Source organism: Notothenia rossii (genome assembly GCF_949606895.1).
Source record: "Notothenia rossii genome assembly, chromosome: 2".
In the NCBI taxonomy this organism is placed as follows: domain Eukaryota; kingdom Metazoa; phylum Chordata; class Actinopteri; order Perciformes; family Nototheniidae; genus Notothenia; species Notothenia rossii.
Genome location: NC_136904.1, coordinates 76,714,805 through 76,739,000, shown reverse-complemented (window position 1 = coordinate 76,739,000; position 24,196 = coordinate 76,714,805). Strand labels below are relative to the sequence as shown.

At 38.9% G+C, this 24,196-nt stretch overlaps 1 protein-coding gene across 2 annotated transcripts; it reads left to right on the top strand.

Moving 5' to 3' along the window:
- Positions 1 to 408: 408 nt before the first annotated feature.
- Positions 409 to 22,925, top strand: ikzf2 (IKAROS family zinc finger 2). Of its 2 annotated transcripts, none has more exons than XM_079662504.1 (9): positions 409 to 785; positions 1,999 to 2,081; positions 3,489 to 3,536; positions 8,575 to 8,676; positions 12,838 to 13,029; positions 13,669 to 13,836; positions 16,851 to 16,988; positions 17,250 to 17,381; positions 18,216 to 22,925. In XM_079662504.1, the coding sequence occupies exons 3-9, from the start codon at positions 3,509 to 3,511 to the stop codon at positions 19,025 to 19,027; spliced, it is 1,572 nt and encodes a 523-aa protein (XP_079518630.1). In that variant the 5' UTR covers positions 409 to 785; positions 1,999 to 2,081; positions 3,489 to 3,508; the 3' UTR covers positions 19,028 to 22,925. The 2 variants fall into 2 exon arrangements, with proteins under 2 accessions (XP_079518630.1, XP_079518631.1); XM_079662505.1 differs by lacking the exon at positions 409 to 785 and adding an exon at positions 1,010 to 1,883.
- The last annotated feature ends 1,271 nt before the right edge of the window (positions 22,926 to 24,196 follow it).

Below are 24,196 nucleotides of genomic sequence, written 5' to 3'. Positions count from 1 at the left end.
CATTCATGTTTAAAATCAAATATCGACAGATAAGCCTGTACAATTTGATAATTGTTTTTTTTAAGTTTAAAAAAAAAAAATCTTATATACTTATATTGGTACTTTCCTCATAACATCTGGGTATATTTAGAGCTGATTAAAGATTATGATCTTTGCACCTGATCAATACAAATATGTTAGAAGTTAGCATGGGAAATAAAAAACATTTTAATAATTGTTAAAAAATAAGTACTTTCTCTCAAATGTGCCAAATTACTGCAATATAACTCTAGTAATCAAACGTATACATTGGTGGCAGAATACAAAATAAATAAAACATATGGTCACTGTTAAAGTCATTATGTCATATTGAGTATCCACACACTGTAATCGCTATGGAAAGACTTGAGGAGTATTGCAGTTATGGCAGCTTCCGTCGCCTCGGGGATATAACCTGGCTGCAGCCTCAGAAATAAGAGGCCCCTTGTAACCTTATCGATCACCGAGCAGAGAGGCATTCTGGGTCCACACACTCTGATCGGTTTCAGTGTGTCAGACGAACTTCCCAGAATAGCAACTCGGGGTTGTCTGGCGCTCTGCTCTGCTGTGGAGGAGATGGAGGAGGAAGTCAGTGGTGGATTAACAACTGTTGCTTTTGTTGCTGCTGCCGCTGCGGAACCAAACTACCTTTCAGTCCGCGCTGCATGGCGCATGTCGGGCTAGAATGAAGTCTAATCCAAACCGTGACATTCATTCGGGATCAATGTGCAAGTTCATGGGATTATATAAACTCCTACGTGTTTAAGGTAATTCAAGAAGACAGTGAGAGACACATAAGCGCATGAATCGCTATCCTGTATTAGCCTAACTAACATGGTGTTGCTGCTTTAATGTGGCCATTCAATATATTTCGACTATCAGTGGGCGACAGACGCTTCAGAGCTGTTGGAAGCGCATGTCTGCGGCAAAGGCAGACAAGGAGCGTCTGTCTGATGAATGGAAAGCCAGACGGGCTCTGCTGTAGACTGCGGTGATCGGATAACCTGTTGAATTGCAGCTGCCAGTCAGCATTCACATTCCGGCGACACAGCCGGCGAAAATCACTTAACGCGAGAAACACCACGCGTTGCCACAATAACAACAGAACTGGCTTCACGGTTTTAGTGATGGCTATTTCCAGTCAGAGATCATGCACTGTTTTCCTGCCAGGAAAATGCACGCTCTCCTAACCTGTCTGATCATCTTCCAAATACAGTTCTCCCAGCCTTTTGTGCTGCTGAAGTGCATTCGGCTTCCTAACGTGAAGGCTAGAAATAAGGAAGTAGTGTCAGATATGAATGAAGAATGGGTTAATTTCTTTAATATTCTGAAATGTCTGTCATATGGTTGGTTTTTAACTTGGTCTCTTGATGGCTTTTATGGTCATGCAGCAGCTTATTTGCCACTACATCTCATTATTCTCGCTCCCCGCAGCTGCAGTTAAAACGCATGCCGGTCCGACCTTGAGTCACTTATTCACTGCCACTGATTTCCAGTCTCTTCGTTGTTGAAAATAGCTTGGCTGCTCCCTGCCACTATGGCTAATTCCTTAGGAACCGGTGGATCCAGTTTGATCCATCCCTCTCTTTCTTTCCCTTCAGCAACTTGTTGAGTCTTCCCCCCCTCGGTCTTCCTACTGTAAAATAAAGTAAGCTGTGTAGCCACCAGTTCAGCTCGTAGTTGTGCGACTTCTGAAAAAATGTCGCTAGTAGTTTGAATCGAGTGAGTGTAGAGATCGATGTGATCGTGTCGCTTTTTAGTGGAATACTCGACGGGACGAGCGCAGGAGAAGCTTTGACGCACCTGTAGGACACTGTTGATGCGCTCCTCCTAAACTTTTCTCGGCTTTCCTGAACCTGCTCAGAGTAACTATCAAAAGGATTCATTGGATTGTTGATGAAAAGCTGTCCTGAAAAATTGGGGTTTCTTTCATATATTGTGATCACTTGAGGTAATTTTGACTATTTTGTTTTATTAAAGGGAGGTGGAGGCAACGCACCACCCCCTGCCTCTGTCTTTGACTGAAGTTACCACCTCACTTTGCACAGGAGATACAATTGAAGGTAAATTTCTGAATCCATCTTTTTATTTTTATTATAAATATTACAACATTTACTTTCTTGTTTTAATTTAAGCTTGTCATCTAGAAATAACCACAACCTGAAACACATTACTTTATGTGACTCTAAAGTGTCACATTTTCGTCGATGGAGTTACAGAGGAAAGCTAAATCAAGAGCTCAGACCCTTAAGGAAAGTGTAGCTGAGTCAGATTACCATGGTCTTTGTTGTACAGTTAACTGCTATTTAATCAAAGTTAAATTCCGAACAATCTGCCTGTGGGACCTTCTGCATAGACCAAAATAAAAAGTTTCTCCAATGCCATCTTTGATTAGTTATATAATATGAAAAGGTTAAGCTGCCTGTTTGCCAAGGAAGAAGTCCTGCTGCGGCATAATATAATATGAATGTTTTTAGATATCTGACTTTATATATAAATGGATATGGTAAACTATTTTGTATATATCTTGGATGGAATTTCATTTAAATGTATAAAAGTCATAAAACACTAACTTAATAAGAGTTGACTTGACAAATGGGTCAATGGATAATGATGGAGCCAAACATGTAAATGTACAATTCCTAAAAAATGTAATCAACTAATAATAACCGTATAACTCTTTGAAAACTTTCACAATAAAGTTTTTGATATCATGTATTATGGGCATGCCTGTAAATGTTTTGGAATCATGAGGTTTAAGAATGTTGTGTGTGTCTAAGTGTAGAATGTCTTGTGTTTCATTTAAGTTATTGCTATTTATTTAATAAATTGCTTCATCAATCTAGAACCAGTTTCATAAAAAAAGTTCAAATGTACCAAGCATTTAGTATTTAAATGTCCTCCCTTTTTAATTTAGTATTTATTTAATGTTGCCTGTTTTTTTTAGATAGATAGATAGATAGATAGATAGATAGATAGATAGATAGATAGATAGATAGATGGATACTTTATTGATCCCAATTTGGGAAATCATTTTAATAAGAGACTATAGTGATATAATAGTATTCGTCATTTCTGACTCAATAATATTTGGCTCTCACATATGATAAAGATATTTTTAACTGTAAAATGCAAATATGGAGATACACATTTTAAATAGTTCATTGGGTATCTTCATAAAAGTACTTTTCAAGTTAGCATACTGCATACATACATCTGAAGCTCTGAAATATGATTATAAACTAATAAATAGCCTATAGGTTTGTGGTGTTTGTATTACTTGATCAAGCCTAACTCTGAACCCCACTATGAAACAGAGTTCAGGCTGTACATCTTTAGAGATATGTCAATATTTGGTTTAATAAATAATAATTAGGAAAAATGACAAGAACGACATGCAATACGCAAAAAAAAAAAAGCGTTACAACAATGTTAAAGTTGCCTTTAATATGTATTTCTATTTCCTGCAGGACTCCCAAAGCTACTTGAAATGGAGGCTCCGGATGGCTACTGTGAAAGTAAGTTATCATATCGCTTACGCACTACATTAAATGTGCACTGACTTCTGTACATCATGGTCAGAGTTCATGCAGTTTATCAGATTCTCTGTGAGATTTTATTTGTAGCGATTAATGTAATATTGATGCACTTGCTTCCGTGTGTTATTATGTTTTTGTGATTATGACTTTATTACCTTATTTTGACTTACTCAAGTACAATGCAAAAAAAAGATTTTTTGCAATCACAACACCATGAACCTTTCAAGGGATTTTCCCCGACTGCAGCCCTTTTCCTGTTCACCCTTTAAAGCTAGAGAAAAATATGTATTACCAACATCCTGTTGAATGTAGCAGATACTGGATGCGCACTTTGCGGTGCTCCATTGCCCTTTGCTGATTTCCTTTGAGCTGGTCTCTCGAATATATTGCTCCCTGCCCCCCTTGTATTTTGCTTTGGTGTGCAGGTAGACTGTTGTTTATGACATCAGCGGGGATTTTAGGTCTCCATTTGGGCTTTGTGCTTATAGGAACACTTGGCAGGCGTGGTTGGGGTGGTGAAAAATGGAGGCTCTTTCTCTCCATGTCCGTCCGTGGGTCGCTTCTGAAATGATAGTTTTGGAACAAAAATGTGTTCCGTTAGCATGAAACTGCAGAAACACAGATCTTTTCAGAATTCCACGGTTTGTATCCTTATTACCCCCATGTAGCTGGTTTAACACTCTACTTATCAATATCAAGGCACTGCTGACTTCAAGAGAACGTTTTTAGCCCAACATGCCTGTTGGGACACACATCGTCATAATCTTACACCATATACTCTCCTACAAACACTGATATACCCTGCTACACTCAACTATACCATACCATTAGTGTTTATCAAAAATAACATTAATAATACATTTAAAAAAAAATGTATGTGACAGAGAGAATGTATAACTTCAAACTGAAAACTAATGACCGATGTAATTTCACCTCACTACAGCAAATGTGAAACTTATTTTCCTTTTCATATTGTGATTCAGTTAGTCCTCGCTCTGTGAATAAAGACTTACAGATCTAAGCTTCATTAAGTTGGTCAGAAACTTTTTTTCTGTATTGTAGTATTATCCGAAAGTCTTAGTGGAGATTATCACTGTAACAGATGTTATGTTTTGCCTGATTATGCATTTACTTGAAAAATAGGAGACCAGTCGGCGTCTTAGGACTGAACACCTCCATTTTTTCTTTCACTTCAACCCCAAAACACCGGGGGATTCTCTGAGGGGCTAATTTACTTCACTGCATCACAAATCAAACCCAATAATGTCACCAATGTATGTCACAGTGTTTTAAAGGTAAAATATTGTAATAATATCTAGGTGCAGGTGCTTTACAGTTACGTACATTACATTATTGTCTATATGTACAAAGGATAACAGTATCTGTGACTCAGAATAGTAGTATGAGGCATACTTACACCGTGAATAATCGTATCTGTGTGGTTTTAATACCTCAAAGCTTAGCTTTGCACAGAATATACATTATAAAAAAGCAGGGAAGGTATAGGATTTCTGAAAGACCAGAGAAACCTTGCTATTGCATAAACAAAACATGGTGCCCTAACAGTGGCTGAAATCAAATGCTCTTTGCATCACAAACATTCATAGCAGTACCTAAAACTTTGTAGAAAATAAAGCCATTCAATAATAGAGTCAACAATTCAAGCTGCCTTCCTGTTGAACTAACCAACCTTGCTTTTTATTTAACACTCTTCTCACGCTATTATTCGTAACCACATGCGCTGTCATTGACACTCTCATAGGTCATCATACTCACACACACCGTTATGCCTTTTCAGACACAAAATACTACTTTGCTCAACTACAAACACTATCATAATTGATCACATATGCAATTATTATCTCACATAAATCATCGCACTTTGATCCATGCCCTTTATTTACTTTTGTCATTCGGTCTTACATGCTCCACTTCTCATGTCAGTCATTCATGTGCTTTTTGGTCTTTTCAAAAGAGAGAAGACACAGCCCACCCTTCTCTGGGTTATTGCCTTTGTTAAATGTCATTAAATATGGACCAATGCAACATTTCCTGTGTCATAACAAATCTAATTGTGAAACAAGTTGTCCTTCTGCAAGACCTTTGCCCATTTTATTTAATGTTGGTCCAGTAGAATCATAGTAAATCCACGTAACAAAACACGTTTACTTTAGTTCAGTTTAGTGTAATTACCCTAGGGGAAACATTGGGTCGAGTATCATCTCAAAAAACAAATATAATGAAATGTCCATCAGCTAACTTGGGATTTAGCCTTCCAGGAGGGAGTGCACAAACATTTAATTGTATGGAGGTTGTTGGTGCAAATTAATCAAGAATTATCGTTTTACTGCCAACTTTGTTTTGCATGCATTGCATAATCAATCAACAACCATTCTTTCCTAGTCCAAATGATAGTTATCTGTAGACGAGTCAGTTATCCCTCCTTTGTATTGGAACCCTGACATACACAGATATAAATCATAAATGGATAAAATGTGTGCTTTTGTTTGACAAGTATCAGCTGCTTCTGTAATACTTAGTGTATACATATAACTGTTTTTATTTTATCACCAATTCTATTCATCACGCCATCCGATAAAAATGTTTATAAGATGTGTTGAATGAATGCTCCTATTGTCTTTATATTTGTGTTTGCTGGGTCAGTGGTGTATACGTTTGTTTGTGTGTCTGTGCCTTATGAAGCTTTTCTTGAGGAAGGTTCAGGGTTTGACAGGAAAAACCAGCTCCCATACAATCTGTATCCAGCAAACCAGAATGGAGGGCCTCGTCACTCCGGAAAGGAATCTTATTCTTTTCCTCAGACAATTAGACATAGGCACTGTTGAGCCATTTCAGAATATTTCAACCTTTCTGTTAACACATCAGGCACATTGAGCTTTCACTCTGTGTAATTACAAATATTTTTAATCACATACTGTTCCTGAACCTAAACTCTGTATTGTACGTATAAATGTGTGTGTTCTCCTTTGAGAAACGTCTGAGACAAGAAATGTCATTGACCATTGTTAGATTTCTTAGACAATGACTGTACTTCAGTATAACTACGCATTTATTCAGCGTCACTGATAAAGTCAGCAATTATTACACCTACTAGTTTCACAATGTGTACACATTTGTTCCTTTCCATTTGCCACCATATTAAATCATCCCAATTTTGTATTGCTCAAAATACCTTTTCCCCAGCAAGTTTCGACTGTTTGATATCCTGATCTTACTGTTCATACAGGATTGACTCAGCAAATGCGTGGCGCCAACGCAAACTTTCAGTTTGTGCAGGCTTATGTGTGTGATTAAGAGCATTTATAACCCTGTACAAAATTAATCGTTTACAAAAATTTTTCCGCAAAAGGGCAACATTGGGCAAAATGCATATAATGCATCTTCTTCACTCGCTGCATATTTGACAAGAAGCAAGCAACATATATGTACTTAATTAAAGTGTGACTTCTTCATTGTTTGCAAATGTTTGCCTTGAATTCAGGCTCTTGGCTTTTGACGATAACATATCTTTACTTCAAATTATAAATTGTTAATTAAAACAGACACACTACTGGCAGCAATACTCATAATTCACCATATATTTGTTAGCTTTTGAATCAATAGCTTGGAAAGCTATTAATAGCTAATGAAGGGCCACTCAAGAATGGTCCTTTTATTCTTTCTTAAAATACCCTTATTTTAGCATTTGAAGCCAGACCACCCTATACTAATAGTTTAGTCTTAAGACAATCCAGCACCAGTGCTGCTAGGCAGCTGTCAGCATCTTATGCAGTAATGGAAAATCCTTCATGACAAATCTGGGCCACTCCTGTCTCCAGGACAGCATTGCCAAGGGAGAGCCAGTGTTGGTCACCTGAGATTTCCTTCAACCCCAACCTGTGCAACATGAGCCCAGGCCCAGGGATTGTGTCAGGGACAACGTCTCCCAGTATGCCCCACTCAGTGGGGCCTCCACTACAATTTTACAATGCCATAGAGGAGGTTGTCAATCTAAGAGGAGCTGTCACAACAATTGGAGATCTGACACAGATTTATTTTTCATGTATGAGGGATCATTGCAGACATGTTCTGCATCGACCGATTGTAACAGAGCCTTTGTGGTTCCATTTGAAGCGCTTTCCTTGGCTTTTTAACTGAAATATCCCTCGGTTACGGCTATTGCTACATCAATTTTAAAAGCACAAGGCAATGATGTCATTATAATCTCAAGTTTTTCATAACTGTGATTCTACTTCAGGAAAAACCTTTATTGTGCTGTTGGTGAAAGATGGCTCACTTTGGTTCCTAAGGGATCTGACACCTGGGTCAGCAGGGGTGTTTGCCTGTTGCCACTGTATTGTTATAGTGACCCTGAAGGGGCCAGGGTGTAAGGGGATAAGGGATTGGTTTGCTCTCCCTCAAACCACACAGGACACAGGACACAGGGCTATCCATAGCCTGGGTTCTGTACAGACTGCTGAGAGGATGCAATCTGATCCACATTTGCTGGACATTGGGACACCATAGGTGCATAAAGACAGTTAGGTTAGCTGCGTTGTACATTCTGTATGGTGACCGCTATTGTGGCCATTCAAGTTAGGCTTTGAAAGATTTTAACTTTTTCCATTACTCATTCCTTAGCAGACTTATTTCTGTATTTCATACAAACTGTTGGTAATGAAATACACAATTCACTTTTTTATTTTATTTAATTAAATAGACTGCATGTGTCTTCCCAGGTTAGATGTAGAGTTTATCATCACAATCTGTAAGAATGCTATACCAAAAATTGCCTTCAAAATGCAATTTTTTCTGAAATTCTTTCTCTTCGTTGATGCTAATTAATTTTCTTTTCATCTTCATCCTTTTGGCTTTTGAAAGTGCAATAGTTACATATTTGCATAAACTGTACACCATCAAATACCTTAGAGCTGTCACATAACCGTATTGTATTTGTTGAACATCTACAGTATTGTACAGCACAATGTACATTGCTGTGTTTCTGCTTGTCTCCCAGGTAACGGCCAATGCTCTCCTGGTAGAGAGAACTCGAGAATGTCGGCGGATACGTCAACACCTAATGGACAGACAGTTCCTCAGGGTCCTAATTCTCCCAGTGGTGAGTGTTCAATCAATAGATCCTCATTTCTGCAGTCTGCCAAGAACAACCACAGCATACAACAACACTGTTTCTCCTTTAAACATACAGTGGGGCAAACAAGTATTTAGTCAGCCACCAATTGTGCAAGTTTTCCCACTTAAAAAGATGAGAGAGGCCTGTAATTTTCATCCTAGGTATACCTCAACTATGAGAGACAAAATGAGAAAAAAAAATCCAGAAAATCACATTGTCTGATTTTTAAAGACTTTATTTGCAAATTATGGTGGAAAATAAGTATTTGGTCAATAACAAAAGTTCATCTCAATACTTTGTTATATACCCTTTTTTGGCAATGAGAGGTCAAACGTTTTCTGTAAGTCTTCACAAGGTTTTCACAAACTGTTGCTGGTATTTTGGTCCATTCCTCCATGCAGATCTCCTCTAGAGCAGTGATGTTTTTGGGCTGTCATTGGGCAACACAGACTTTTAACTCCCTCCAAAGATTTTCTATGGGGTTGAGATCTGGAGACTGGCTAGGCCACTCCAGCACCTTGAAATGCTTCTTACGAAGCCACTCCTTCGTTGCCCGGGCGGTGTGTTTGGGATCATCGTCATGCTGAAAGACCCAGCCACGTTTCATCTTCAATGCCCTTGCTGATGGAAGGAGGTTGTCACTCAAAATCTCACGATACATGGCCCCATTCATTCTTTCCTATACACGGATCAGTCGTCCTGGTCCCTTTGCAGAAAAACAGCCCCAAAGCATGATGTTTCCACCCCCATGTTTCACAGTAGGTATGGTGTTCTTTGGATGCAACTCAGCATTCTTTCTCCTCCAAACACGTCTAGTTGAGTTTTTACCAAAAAGTTCTATTTTGGTTTCATCTGACCATATGACATTCTCCCAATCCTCTTCTGGATCATCTAAATGCTCTCTAGCAAACTTCAGAAGGGCCTGGACATGTACTGGCTTAAGCATGGGGACACGTCTGGCACTGCAGGATTTGACTCCCTGGCGGCGTAGTGTGTTACTGATGGTAGTCTTTGTTACTTTGGTCCCAGCTCTCTGCAGGTCATTGACTAGGTCCCCCCGTGTGGTTCTGGGATTTTTGCTCACCGTTCTTGTGATCATTTTGACCCCACGGGGTGAGATCTTGCGTGGAGCCCCATATCGAGGGAGATTATCAGTGGTCTTGTATGTCTTCCATTTTCTAATAATTGCTCCCACAGTTGATTTCTTCACACCAAGCTGCTTACCTATTGCAGATTCAGTCTTCCCAGCAGAACTTGCACAATTGGTGGCTAACTAAATACTTTTTTGCCCCACTGTATATGTATAATTGATATGCTCTAGTTTCTTCACAAGATCATACAGTCTGATCATTGTATTTTGCTTTGTCTTAATGAGGAGAAAACTACAAAGCATGAAATTACAAAACAATGCATTCAAAATATCTTACTCAAAAACACAAAGAGAAACTACAAATAAAGTCTGGTCCCAAACAATATTTGAAAAAAAAGGATTAGGATGAACACTTAGATTGGATAGCAAGAGTATCCACGGTAAGAGTTTTGTATAACAATGCCTTATTGCAGCGTGTTGTACCATATCACACTTGTTGAGATATATTGCACTTCTCCAGAAGTGTTGCTTGTTCCTTTTAGTCTATTGACCCGAGGCCTCAGATTAGCTCTGGTAATGTCACTGTGAAGCTGCAAAGTAAGAAAAGGGGAAACTAAGCAAGACAAGGCAGCTAAGGAGAAAAAGGGAAGCTGGTTTCCCACAGGTTGTGAGATACGAGGAGGCGAGCTGGGCCATGTTTTTCACAGGGAGATACTCTTCACCGATAAAAGCTGTTGTCATTCTGCAAGTTGCCTAACATCATTTTCTATTGAAGCTCTGTTACAAAAGAAGGACTGCATCATATCATCTGTTGAAAATGCGGTATGAAGTGCTGTCAAATTTCACTCCCTCTTTAAGTTGCAAGCCTAAACAAATGTTGTTCAGCAATTGTCCTGGCATTGTGCACTGTCTGATGATTAAAGGTAGAAGAGTAGAATTACACCCTTAAGGCCAGGTGACAATGTGGGTGTTAAGAGTGACATAATGCCTTATTCATAATCATGTCTGCCATTAGGCAACTCCCTTAATTGATTGTGATATTACCGCTTGAGTTTGTGTGATTGTGGAAAACTCGGATAATTAGCAGACTCTACTGCACTGTATCTCAAAGAGGACTTTAATTATGCCCAAACTGCCTTCGTATGATTTTTCATCACTGCTTTTGTCGTAGCTACGGTTTTGAGTGTATCCTCATCTGACCACTCTATGTATTCCACTCTGCCACCATGGATAGACAGCTGTAAAGATGCAAGGAGCTGAATAGCAAGGACGTTCAGGTCTGCTCCGTGTTGCCAGGATACAGCTGTCGAAGGCAAGGCTCAATCGCAATGTGGGTATTGGGATAAGTGTTTCTTCTTTGCAAACTGTGGCATTGGAAACATACAGTATCCGTCTTAAAAATTGCGGTTGCTTTGTGAAGGTTTTACTCAGTAATCTACAAAAAATAAAATCTTACCTGATTATCTAAATGTATTCTACTAGCTACAAGGAGTTAAGTGTCTGCTGTTTCAAAGCCTGTGGGGACAGTTGGTGGATGCAGTCAGATGAAAGGCTTTAGTGAAACAACCACATATGCTCACACAGTGATTATTGCCCCAGTAAATCCCAGAACAGGATCATCAGGATCAGTAAGTTTTGCTTGGAAGAAGTCCAAACGTTTCTTTTTCACACTTAGTCACTTTCACATCCATTCTAATGCATTAACAAGACCAAGAGTTGAAATCTTGTTTTTGGAACAAGTCAAGTCAAGTTTACAAAAGGGGATACATTCATAACAAGTTTATCTTGGCTCATAGCCGCATGATAGTCTGAGAAGACTTTATAAAAAGGCAAACTCAGAAAATCAGTTTGATGAATTTGTGGAGCATGCAAATGGTTTGATGGTCTTGCATTTGACGGATTGTCAAAGCTAAACTTAGCACAACAAACTGTTTGTATACCGTATTCTGCTTGATCACAGAATGCCTTTTTATAAAAAAGGAGAACTTGATTGTATAGCATTTAGTGTTTGAATGTCTGGACATTCTAAGAAAGAAGAAGTGTTTTACCATATTTTATCCTGTGTTTGATAAGAGGTTCAAGTCCTGCCCATGAATTGTTTCATCTTATACTGCTATTGTGGTTCGTACAGAATAAGAAAACTCAATTACCTAAAAAGCAACGTTTTGCCTTTGTTTCCGGAATCAGGTTCTTGAAGTTAAGAATTTGGATTTTAGGTTGACTGTATACAGTATAATCCAGCTGAGTGAGAATAATGTAGCTGAAGGAAACTATGTGTAACTGTGTTGTTTGCTATATGCTGGTTAGTTATTGTACGAGTATTAGTAATCATTGGTGACAGATAAGTATCGACTGCAGGTGGTGAATACTTTACCTCCACTGCCACCCGCACGCACCCAATGTGCGCACACACAGACACACACACAGTTAAACAATCGTTTGCCCTTGTCATCCAGCCGGTCTCCCACTGATAGTCAGGTACAGCTACAGGGCCTCTGACACTCCCTTTTCTCCCCAGGGACAGCCAGGAACCAGACCAGCCTGTTTAGCTTTTTGTCTCTCTCTTTCTTGTCAATGTGTGACTCCATCCTAATGCTGCCTATACGTTAATGGATGGTTAAGGATGCCTCTTGCACATTCCCATTTAATGATACATATAGTTTAGTTTACACAGCCAACCCATAACACCTCCAGCCAACATGTCCATCTTGAGACCAGCACAGTTCATTTCAGGCATTCACAGTTGAACTCATTTGTAAAAAGGCTAATCAACTTAACTTCTAATCTAACAAAGAGCTACAATCTCGAGTTGTCGGTGGCCTCTCGTTTAGCCTTACTCCACCCGTTTGCAAAAAAAAGAAAATGTTAGTGTACACTGTTTATTCTTGACCAAGAAACCAGAACCAGGGCAAACATAGGTCACACATTTGTTATGTAAAGCATGGCTACTGTTGAGCATTTTTGTAGTGCAAGTCATTTAATGGCACTCCCATGAATCCTGCAATATTTAAATTTAGCTTTGCAATGTCAGGATTGTCGTTGCTTTTGTTTTACAGAAGTAACAATTAAGCAAGAGGAAAAAACAGCGGAAGAGGCCGACAACAGAAGCCAAGCCCTTGATGAAATAGGCCAAACAGGGGAGGAAGGATCAGTCTTGGACGAATCCGTGACTGGCAGCCCAAGCAATGTACAAGATGGATCATCTGAGCCAGACCTGACGGGTGATGCCGGAAGCCGACAACCAAACGGTACTGATCACTATATGTCCAAATGCCATTGAAAGTGTGTCATTCTTTAAAGAGGTACATCTTCGGCCATGTATTGATCAGAATCTGGCTAATTTGTACGATTCCCTATCTTCAGAGTGAGTCAGAAACTTGTCATCCTAAATCGTGGGTGTAGAGTGCTCTGTTTTTTTTTCTTTGAAGGACAATAGCCCTGACTTTGAATTATTATTATGGAAAAATATGCTTGGAATCCCCCGCAACCTGTTCCAACTGACGCTATGACTGCTCTGGTTGTCACAGCATTGGGATCATATTTCCAACTGGCTGCAGATCAAAAGATTCGCCATTAGAACAGCAGACAGTAGTTGTGAGGCCTTTGGAAATCAGAAATGTGAACTTAACTGTATCGTTCCGCCAGAGACACATGCAAACTATTCAATTTACATTCGCTTGAATTCTCCTGAATGTACCCAGTTAAAACAGTACAGGCAACTTTTTTCCTCTTTGAATTATATACACGACTGCTAAGTGCTTTCTACCCATGGTGAGATAAAGTAAACTGTCAGTTACTAAAACAGGACTAGGTTTCAGAGTTGGTGATACTTTCTTTAAAACATCGTCCACATTGTGGTATTGACTTCCTGTGCCTGCCTCTATTAGGTGACAGGCCGTTCCATTGCAACCAGTGTGGCGTCTCATTCACCCAGAAGGGAAACCTGCTGCGACACATTAAGCTGCACACAGGCGAAAAACCCTTCAAATGCCCCTTCTGCAGCTACGCCTGCCGACGGCGCGATGCTCTCAGCGGGCATTTGCGCACTCATGCTGGTAAGACTCCTCCTCACCCTCTTCTCTTCCCTTTCATACTTATCCACCCCTGTTACCTTGAACACTCACTTACACCATTTCTTTTATATAAGACGTAAAATATTTTCTTCCTGATTAATGTTTTGTGACCTAATGTGTTTATTTTAAGAATTAACATACTGTAGCATGCTGGTTGGTGACTCTCTGTCTCATGTTGTTGCTGGATAGACGCAAAGGTGTTTTTTTTGTATGTGCATGATTTGGAGAGTGCTGCGAGTGCTTTGTGGTTAGGTACCAAGGACATGCTGTTCCTTACTTGTTGAGAAACACATGGGGAGCGCTGGCTGTCTCGCTCAACTGTAACCCACTTTCCTATCAAGGAGGATATGCTCTCCCCTCTTTTGCACCTTTGAAATCGAGGTCAGACAATACCGTCATTTCTGCCAATGATGCCCCCACTGGGTTACTCATCCACAGTTCCCTTTTCAAATTGAGGTGAAGTGTGTTTTGGGTGTGCGTCCTAGAGTTTACACATGTCTGTAATCTCTTTCCCAGCTGCTACTCAGATGCTTTTTCTTTAATGGCTTTCTAAATGTGTGTCATCCTACTGTACATCTGTTTTCCACCATCAACCATGACCATTTTACTACTTTCACTTCCTTTATTGTTAAGCTGAATTAGTTTGGAAAATCCCCCGACCCCTTATTCCTGTAAAACCATGAGTGGTAGGCTACATTTGTGTTCCTCCAGTCATTCAGTAGGGATTGTGAGAAATGTGATGTGGCCAAGTTGTACTGTCATGATGTTCTCTTAGGTATATGTACTCACCACCCTACAGTACAGTAGGTAGTACTTCTGCTGTCCTTTGCCTGGTTCCCTGCCATGAAGAGCAAGTGTAGCCAAAAGAGGCAAATATAGCATTAAATGAGAGGCTGAGGAAAAAGGTTAGATAAGAGTGAGAAGAGAAAAAGAGTGGTAAAACAAAAGTGTGTGCTGTCCCTGAGGCTAAGTTAAATGTTGGAAAATGACATCATGCGTTGAGGCAAAGTATATTGTTGAAAGAATAATGCAAACCATTGAGTGGAAAATAATTTCACATTTTGTCAGACAGATGATTTAAATTCTAGCAAGTTCCCGTTTATTAGCCAAATGCAGTCAGTCAAGTGAATCTGAGTGCACAGTGTGTGCCATTTGCATAAATAAGAATAGAGTCTGAAAGGTGGATCTTTAGGTTCCTCCAACATCTGCGCAAGGTCGTGTGTGGGTGGTTGTATAAATATGAAAAAAAAGAATGAAGTTTATGTTGTGTGTAGATGTGAGCCACTGAGAACACTGGAGTTATACCTGATGATATACTGCCTATTCTACTGTTTTGGCTTCACGGCAGAAAAGCTGATGTTCCATGATGTAGTTACTCTTTCAATATGAATATTACTGCAATGACCTTGCAGGTATAGCTACCAACACTCTAGCAATATTGAAACCCTTTGTCATTAGCCACCATTTTTCTATCAGTTTATACTCTCCTAACCCATTTCTTTTTCAATCAACCCTAAATGTAGTTTCATGTTCTACAGATACAATGTCACACATAGACCACAAGAGTACAGATACAGCAGAAAACATGTCATCATTCCATATGATTCACTTAAAATAAAAGTGCTTGCTGATGCAGGATTGGCCATGACTGGTCCTGTCACTCTGTAACAAGTGGGTTTTATTTCCCTCATTCAAAGAATCAAGAAGTAGTTCAGGGGAAGAAATGTTACATTTACAGCAAGTGGAATATTAATTTCTTCTTGTAGAACATATTTAATGCCAACAAAACCTCAGCATCATTTTCTGTGGGAGAAAGAGTACTTTAGTTCACGTGTGACCCATAACATAACTGTGTGCGTGTGTGTGTATGTGTGTGTGTGTGTGTGTGTGTGTGTGTGTGTGTGTGTGTGTGTGTGTGTGTGTGTGTGTGTGTGTGTGTGTGTGTGTGTGTGTGTGTGTGTGTGTGTGTGTGTGTGTGTGTGTGTGTGTGTGTGTGTGTGTGTGTGTGTGTGTGTGTGTGTGTGTGTGTGTTTGTTTGGGTTACTGCCTCCAGGCCTCATACTGAAACATGTCTGTGTTCTCTGTTCTAACATTGATAAGTGCTTTGAATCTTCTTCTAGTAATAGCTGTCACCATTATTATAGTGAATATATTACTACATTGCATTGCTAACAACGTAGTCTGGGTCACATCGGTAAGCTTATGTGGCCTCCAGTTCACTCAGTCCCTTTATGAGTCATGATGCTAGTCTTGAGCATACTCTACCACAGGACACAGACCTCAACACACTTTTGTATTCACATAAGTACAGAATCAAGGTTTTAAACACATGTAAATCTACTTTTTCCTCAGTATGGAAACAGTTCACTGGTGGTGGCATTGGTAACAACTGTTGTCTCATATTTAAGCTTTCCTGTCAACTCCTTACAACTGTATGTGCCTTTATTATTATTTATAAAATCATTTATTTTTGTACTCATCCGTTGATAGCAGTGATCCGTCCATTCATTGATACAGCGAGAAAGATAGGAAATGTCTTCTACATCTTTCTTTCTGACGATGTAGGAAATAATTGAATACATAGAAACGGCACAATGAATCACACCCCACCTCCTTAGCAGTTTACCATTGGAGTCAGTTTCCTACCACCACCATGGGATGCATGACAACTCCGCCATTCACTCATCAGTCAGCAGTGGGAGTTAGCTATATGAGACCAAAGCATTTTGAAATGCAAATTTCACGATGCAGCTATCTTTTTTTCGCCCACAAGTTTTAGTCCGTCTTACTGTCTGGCAACAGTTGTGTGGAATACTCAGACTAGTAGTGGAACATCCATGATCTCATTTGGTTAGTTTGTACTACTGACACAGTATTTACTACTACGCACTGCCTGAACATTGCGGCATTCTGCTTTATCTTATTGGACGCTACCCACTCTCATTGTCTGTGACAGTGAATGAAATTAATATGCTCTCCCTTGATGTCATTTTTAGTTGGCAAACCACACAAATGTAACTTCTGTGGGCGGAGCTATAAACAGCGCACTTCTTTGGAGGAACATAAAGAACGCTGCCACAGCTACCTGCAGGGCATTGGCTTGGATCCGAATGCCAACTCTTGCCCTTACCCAGGTAAATCTTTTTTGTTCAAAAATTAAGGAGGCCTAATTGTGTAATGGAAATGGTAATAAAGTCAATTGTAAAAGCGCTTAAATTAACTAATGTATTATATATTTGTTGTTTTAATGCAATTGGTCAAGTATGGAGATAATCTCTTAAAGAGAGCAGTAAACAAAACAACTTCAATGTTACTTTCATATGTGTAGGAGTCTGTCTAGTTAAAAAACTAAATATATATATTCTTTCTAACTCCCTTCCCCTCACACTTTCAAGGTGAGGTCCCTAAAGAGCAGAGGCCCATGGCAGAGCCCAACACTATGGCTACCTTTGATCGTCCGCCCGTTATTGAGAGGCTGCACAGCAACGTGGGCAAGAGGAAGAGCACCACGCCGCAGAAATTTGTGGGTGGGTATTTTAAACATAGCCAAGCAGTCAATGGCTCTCATTTTTTTATAAATGTGAAAAGTCAGTGAGGACCAGCTGGCCTGTAGTGGTTAAAAAATGTGTTGTTGTATTTTGTTTATGAACTACAATACAAATCACTTGAAGCATAATAATAATAACATACTCAATAATTGCTTCGCACAAGTGTTGCCTCTTATTTCTACGTTGTGCTAGAATTGAAATATGTTATACCTAATACTTTTTTTACATATTTAGTTTAAGTAACTCTTTCCCTTCCTTTTTGCTTGATAAAGTATTGTACATCTACGCCATACCCTGCCCTAATTATGAAGACAGATTTTTTGTCTGAATCTGACTTTATTTGCCGCACTATTAGAAAAAAAAAGATTGAGCAAGCTTGAGCAAGCAGTTGACTGAGAGGCGAGGAAATGTTTTTCACTCTGTGGTTAGGTACACCTGTAACTTTGCCATAGCTCTTATCGAGAGAAAACAGCTTACCGCATCCCTGTTCTGCAGGGGTTAAACAGTGCAGAAGTAGATGGATGGGGATTTCCACCTTATTAGACTCGCATACAATATACATATGAAGTATAAAATATGAAAAACATGCCCCGAAATAAGTTTCACTGATAAGAAAGGACATTTTGTGATGTCAAGCCCTGCTGATATTTTTAACATATTTATTGTCTCCTGTTTTTGCGATTAAAGTAAAAGTTACCCTCCTCTTACACTATTTCATTGATATTTGTTGTGATGGGTATTTTACATTTGGAAACTGGTATAGTCTTGTTAAATCAGTTCCACACAGTCATAGTGCCACTGTCTTTCATGCAGGTGAAAAGATGGTGCACTACGGCTACCCTGAGCTAGGCTATGAGAGGGGCCTTAAGTATGACAAGCAGGCTGAACTGATGTCGGCCCACATGATGGACCAGGCCATCAGCAATGCTATCACGTACCTGGGATCGGACAACCTCCGACCCATGTTCCACCATCCAGGTCCCCCTCTCTCTATGGCTGAAGTCGTTCCCATGGTCAACCCCCTCTTCCACCAAGTCCTGCCAATGGGCCAACGCGCAGATCGGCCAGGAAACGGTGACACGCTGCCACTACATCCACCTCGGCCCCATGACTTCCTCAATCCTCCCACCACAAATGGTCCCACCACTTTAAATAGGCAGGCCAAGCTACGCCATCCAGGGCAAGAAGAATCTCCCAACAACAGCGGGGGTGACTCTGCTGACTCAGCTCGAAGCAGCCCTCATGAGAGGCCGTGTTACCCCGGGAGCAACCAGGCCCCTGGCCCTCGGTCTCGAGCCAGTCCAGCGATAGTTTATTCTGGTGAGCGAGCTACAGAAACATCGCCTAGAAGCAGGGCAGGAATGGGGACTGGGATCATACGAGTGGCCACAGATAGGCCCGCAAACCGGGAAGGGGTGCGGGTGTTCGGACGAGAAGGCCAGGAGTTGCGTGCCTTCCAGTGTGAGCACTGCCGGGTGCTTTTCCTGGACCATGTCATGTACACCATACACATGGGTTGCCACGGATACAGAGATCCGTTGGAGTGCAACATTTGTGGTCACCGCAGCAAAGACCGCTACGAGTTCTCCTCTCACATAGTCCGTGGTGAACACACCTTCCAGTAAGACGATGGGTAGGACTTAGGGGAAAGGCAAAGAAGGGAAAGGAGCAATAGCCTGATATCCGTCCTTACCCCCAGGACTCCGAGATGGCTGTAGACAAGTGTAGCACAATCATAGCATAGTTTTTTAAGCTACTTATTGTGAAAATGAACAGTTGAACAATCACATGAAGGTATGGGCCAAAGACTCATTTTCTACATATCTAATTAAGATTATTATTGTCGAAGGAAGGTATGTTTTTCTCTCAAAATGTTGATTAATTGTATAACGGAGCAGCTGCCAGAGGACTTTGACGAGTTAATTGTAGTCTTATTTGGAAATGTCTCGTGTTGATCTTTTTCTGTCATCAGGCTTAATGCAAGTAATGAATGCATACAACTACAATTTAACTATTTAGAATATTATAATTAACAAGAAACAACAAAGGTAAGGACTTCCTTTGTTCCTTACCTTTGTATTAAATAATAATAATAATATAATAATAATACAACTGGGGATTTTTTTCATAGACATAATAGCAGTACGTTAATGAGCTCGCCCACTTACTGTAGAAAATCTCACAGGATCTGCGCAGTTTTCTTCTTCATTATTTTTCATGATATTGCCATGGACAGTTATGCTTCTTTTTCCTATGAATAATGGTGGAATACAGATAATGTTGATGTCTACCTTTGCTGTGTGTTCTAGCTGCAAGCAACCTGCCGTCCATTTGGAATTATTTGCAATATGTTTAAGTGTCTCTGATATATCTGCAGCTGTGGAAATATGACCAGTCGTTCCAGCAGTCTCCAGTCATCAGTCCTTAGTTTTAATTGAGTGTTTTTGTGTATTACTGCACAATTAAAATTATTTAGGATATATAGATTACTACCAGGTTTAAAAAATTCAAAACAAACTTTCAAAATGTAATTATTTACTATATTCTTCCAATAGTGAATACATTGTGAATAATTTTTTAGAGACTCAGTCCTGTAGTCCTGTAGATATAAAGATAGATGCAGTATATAAAAGTTAAACACCTTGAGAATAACAAATTCATTTTAATTGAGGTCCAAATACTTATACAAGTGGCCAATGAGCATGTCACTAAACACAAATAAACTTAATTTAAAGATGTAAATTACGGGTTTGGAAACAAAGTGTGGTAGGTCTTATCATAAATCAATATTTTAAATCACAAACAAATACAAGCAAATTCAAATCAATGTTGAACACTGTAAAAAGGCTTAATAGCTATCTGATAACAGAGAACTACCTCCAAACAACCACTTTGTAAGATTAAGCTTATGTGATATTCTTCTTTCATACACTTTGAAGTAAACTAACTCGAGTAACAGCAAGCTACGATAGCAGCCATGCTAGCGGTGTAAGCTAGCTAACTTATGTTAAACGTATCTATTCCAAAGCATGCATTCTTTAGACAATACAATTGTTTAGTGTTTACAGTATTTACACCTCCCAAGTTTGTCTTCAATTGTCAGTGGTTGGTAAAGCACTTGAATACTACCAGTAGCACAGAAGAAGAAGATCACCAACTCCCTGTGGCTAGCTTGTATATTTTGGAATTGTAAAATGAGTAAGAAATTAGTTCATCATATTTGTAAAAAAATAATGTGTTTCAGAAAATATAATATTAAGAAAAAAGGCTTTCTCCAGAGACATTTCGGAACATTCTGGCCATTAACTCGTTCCCTTGTTTTTCCTTTAGAACAATGTTAGATCCTGGTGCGTGGCTTGTGTTGCTTGCAGTTTGAGAACACATTAGGATTCCTAAACTAGTATCATATTTTGTTTGAAACTGGCTTGACACCATGAAATAGCAAGAGGTAACTTTTAATGACTTAAACTTATGCTTTATGGCAATAGATACCAAAGGGATAGAGGAGGTTAAAGACACTGCATGGGTTGCTTCTCTCTGATGTACCTCACTTCATGCTTTAGGATCATCTTTTTTGATCCAATCCAATGTGTGCTTGCTTGGCTGGATGGCTGTGTATATATACAGTAGCTATATAGTAGTTTAATTGTTGTTCTTTTTTCTTCATTCCTTTGATATAAGGGTTGGGTAGGGTCTTTGTGATTGGTGCTGTTATCCATAAGGTTAAAAATCATCTTATCATCCTATTTGTTTCTCCTTGAAATTACAGGTAAACATCAACAACTATCTTTTGGGGGTGCTCTGTCCTTGGCACCTTTAAATGTTGCTTAATGCAGCTTTATTTGCAGCTACATGCATTAAAAGGACAAAATCATGGAAATCAAGGGGAATTTTTGATGCGATTAGGTTGGCATGGGTTCAGGTCGATTTCTTGCCATAATGGCACTACATTCATGTATGACTTATACAGACTGCATACAGAACGGGACAGCTACAGTTAACGTAAATGTAGTCATAGTTTAACCATGAAGGCACTTCTCTAAAAAACTAGCATTCCTCTGACATTAAAATGCTCATGTATGCAAAATGTAAATAGCGAGTTAGAGAATTAGCCACTCGCCACCTCCAAATATATTGTTCATCATTACAATGTGAGTAGAGGGTTGATTTTGGTAAGTAAGGCTGCACTTTCACCCTGCACTTTATGTCCATGCCCTGACTCTAGACAGAATTGGATTCCTTTAAATTAAGTGTAGAGAGAATGCGAAACAATAAGTCACAGAACACGGGTTATCTTGAAAAATACACATAACATGAAACATTTGATTTGATTTAATATTTTTTGTCAGCATTACTAGTTTTAAACTTGTTAGCATCATACGTTTATGATCTGTTTACAGATCATCTTCTAAGGTTTAACTCAGTGATTTACTCTTGTAAAGTATGTTCAACGTCTACCTGTGATCAAAAGGCAGCTTTTTCTATGTTTACATGTGGCTTCTCGTATGCTTAACTGGTGCCCAGCTAGCAAAAAACCTACTGTCTGTAACGTATTGATACTGGAAATTGTTTACATCTCGCAGTTGTGATAATGTGATACATTCCTCTATGAAATAATTCCTGTATATATTTATTCCTCAAAACCTTGAATGTTAAGACAAAGGCTCTCATTGAACAATATAGCCTTTACATAGTACATGAAGGAGGAACATAAATAAACATACCGGTACTCAATTAACTTGAAATAGACGTCATAAAAGACAAGATGTTCAAAGAGTTTTAATAGGACAGCCTTACCCAGTCTTTAAGTGAAGCAGCCATATGAACAAAAAAGAAAAAAGTCAGCCCTTATTGTGTGAGAGGTTTACTTGAAAAATCTAAATCATTGCTATTGTTTCCGACTGCGGGGATGTTTTTGTAAATTTTGAAAATGTACGTAATGAATGTCTATTTTTCTGCTGAAATGTTAATGCAAATAGTTTTGTGAACTTTTGTTTTTTTTAAGTTTAAAAAAATGTTTACAAAAATCTAAGAGGCAGGGTTCAGGTGAATTGTATTTTATAAGAAATAATTTATGAAAAGTGTGTATTTTGGCTATGAATATTGAAATTATCCAGAAATGTGTGCCGATCTCTGATATTGATATCAACTTTCTGAATTGAGGGCTCTCAGGTATTTGAATAGGTTGTATATTTGTATGTCCTATAATATGTGATTTATTTATCAAAAAGAAGCTGGTCATTTTTCATGACTTTAATTAGTCCAACAGAGTGTGGTGAAGGAAGTTAGATAATTGATCAGTCCTGTTTTCAACATCAATGACATAACATGAAGACACACTCCAATGAAGAACACACTGTATATTTTTAAGGCATGGGTTTCTCTCTATTAAAGATATGATTTTACTGCCTTGCCTGTTTTGTGAATTTTGAAGAGAAGGATGACAAACATATTGTTATAGTTTAATCAAAACATGCAAACTGTATCCTTACATACAATTAAAGATTTTATTGTGAGAAAAGATACATTGGTTGAATCTTGTGAAGATGTGCAAGGGCCAGAAACGGAAAAAGGTTTAAATGTCTGGAGGAATGACTTTCTTTCTCTGCCACGGTTTAATCTACATTTTTTCTTGTTGCAACAGCAACCTTGACGCTAATCACCAAAGGAGAAAATCAGCCCTAGTAAAATGTAAACAATGTGGTTTTGTGCTGTTATGTCAAAATGGAAATAGCCAATGAGAGAAAGACAACATCATCAGGTGACATAATGGATTAGTAACTGTATATTCACAGGATATTCAGACGTTTCATCCTACTGTGTTCTATTTGAATGAAATACTTTTATCAGAAAAGCCAGGTCATAGTGTCTTGGATAATTTACCGCCCATGGACCAAGTTATTTCTCACCACAGTTTATCTCTCTGCTTTTCAGCTGAATAACGACAACTGCTCTGTTCAATGTCATACGAATAACATGCTCTATGTGGAATTATATTCTGGGACAAATGTCCCGCTAAACTTTAATAGGTCAATTTCCTGGTCATTAATCATGAATAGGAAAAATGAGGGGTTTAGCCAGTTGGTAATTATTGTATTTAAGGTCAGATAAATATATATGATATGTTTTAATTATGAAATGAAGGATATTTTATCAAAGGCAAAGTCATATAAATCAGTCTAAAACCAAAAATAGGCCTACAATTTTCCTTGGACACATTTATGTATAATTATAAAAAAAAAAAAAAAAAAGTCTGGCCCAGTCTGTAATAGAGATAAATTCATGAAAAATGAAAAAATGAATTACTTTCAGCTTCAATTGTTTACTTGACACTTCAGAAATTGGCAGCTTCAAGTCCAGTAAAGTGAAAAGCTCATCTGAGAAAGCTGGCTAAACGCAATGTACTTATACAGTCTTACGTCTTCTATCTCTATGTAAAGAATCATTTATGACTCTAAACTGTAAAGCATTAACGCCTTGCCTTGGTTTGTATTGTAAAGACTTCAGTGTTTGTTCCTCTGCAGCCTTTGTTTATGAGCAGGTGGGCGCTAGAGTCTGTTGAAGCCTCTAAATGTCAGAGCAGTCTTCCTCAACCCCTTACTTCTTTAATCTGTGTATTGCACGCACGTTCAAACAGCAAACACTCACAAAATCAAAGCTGCCTGAAGGCGGTAGCAAAACTGAGAAGTGTATACCCTGAACAGACCCCAAACTGTATCTTTTCATCTTCAGATTCCTCTTATTTACCTGCCTGTCAGTTAATCGTTTGTTCCCATCTAGATCATATCTCTGTT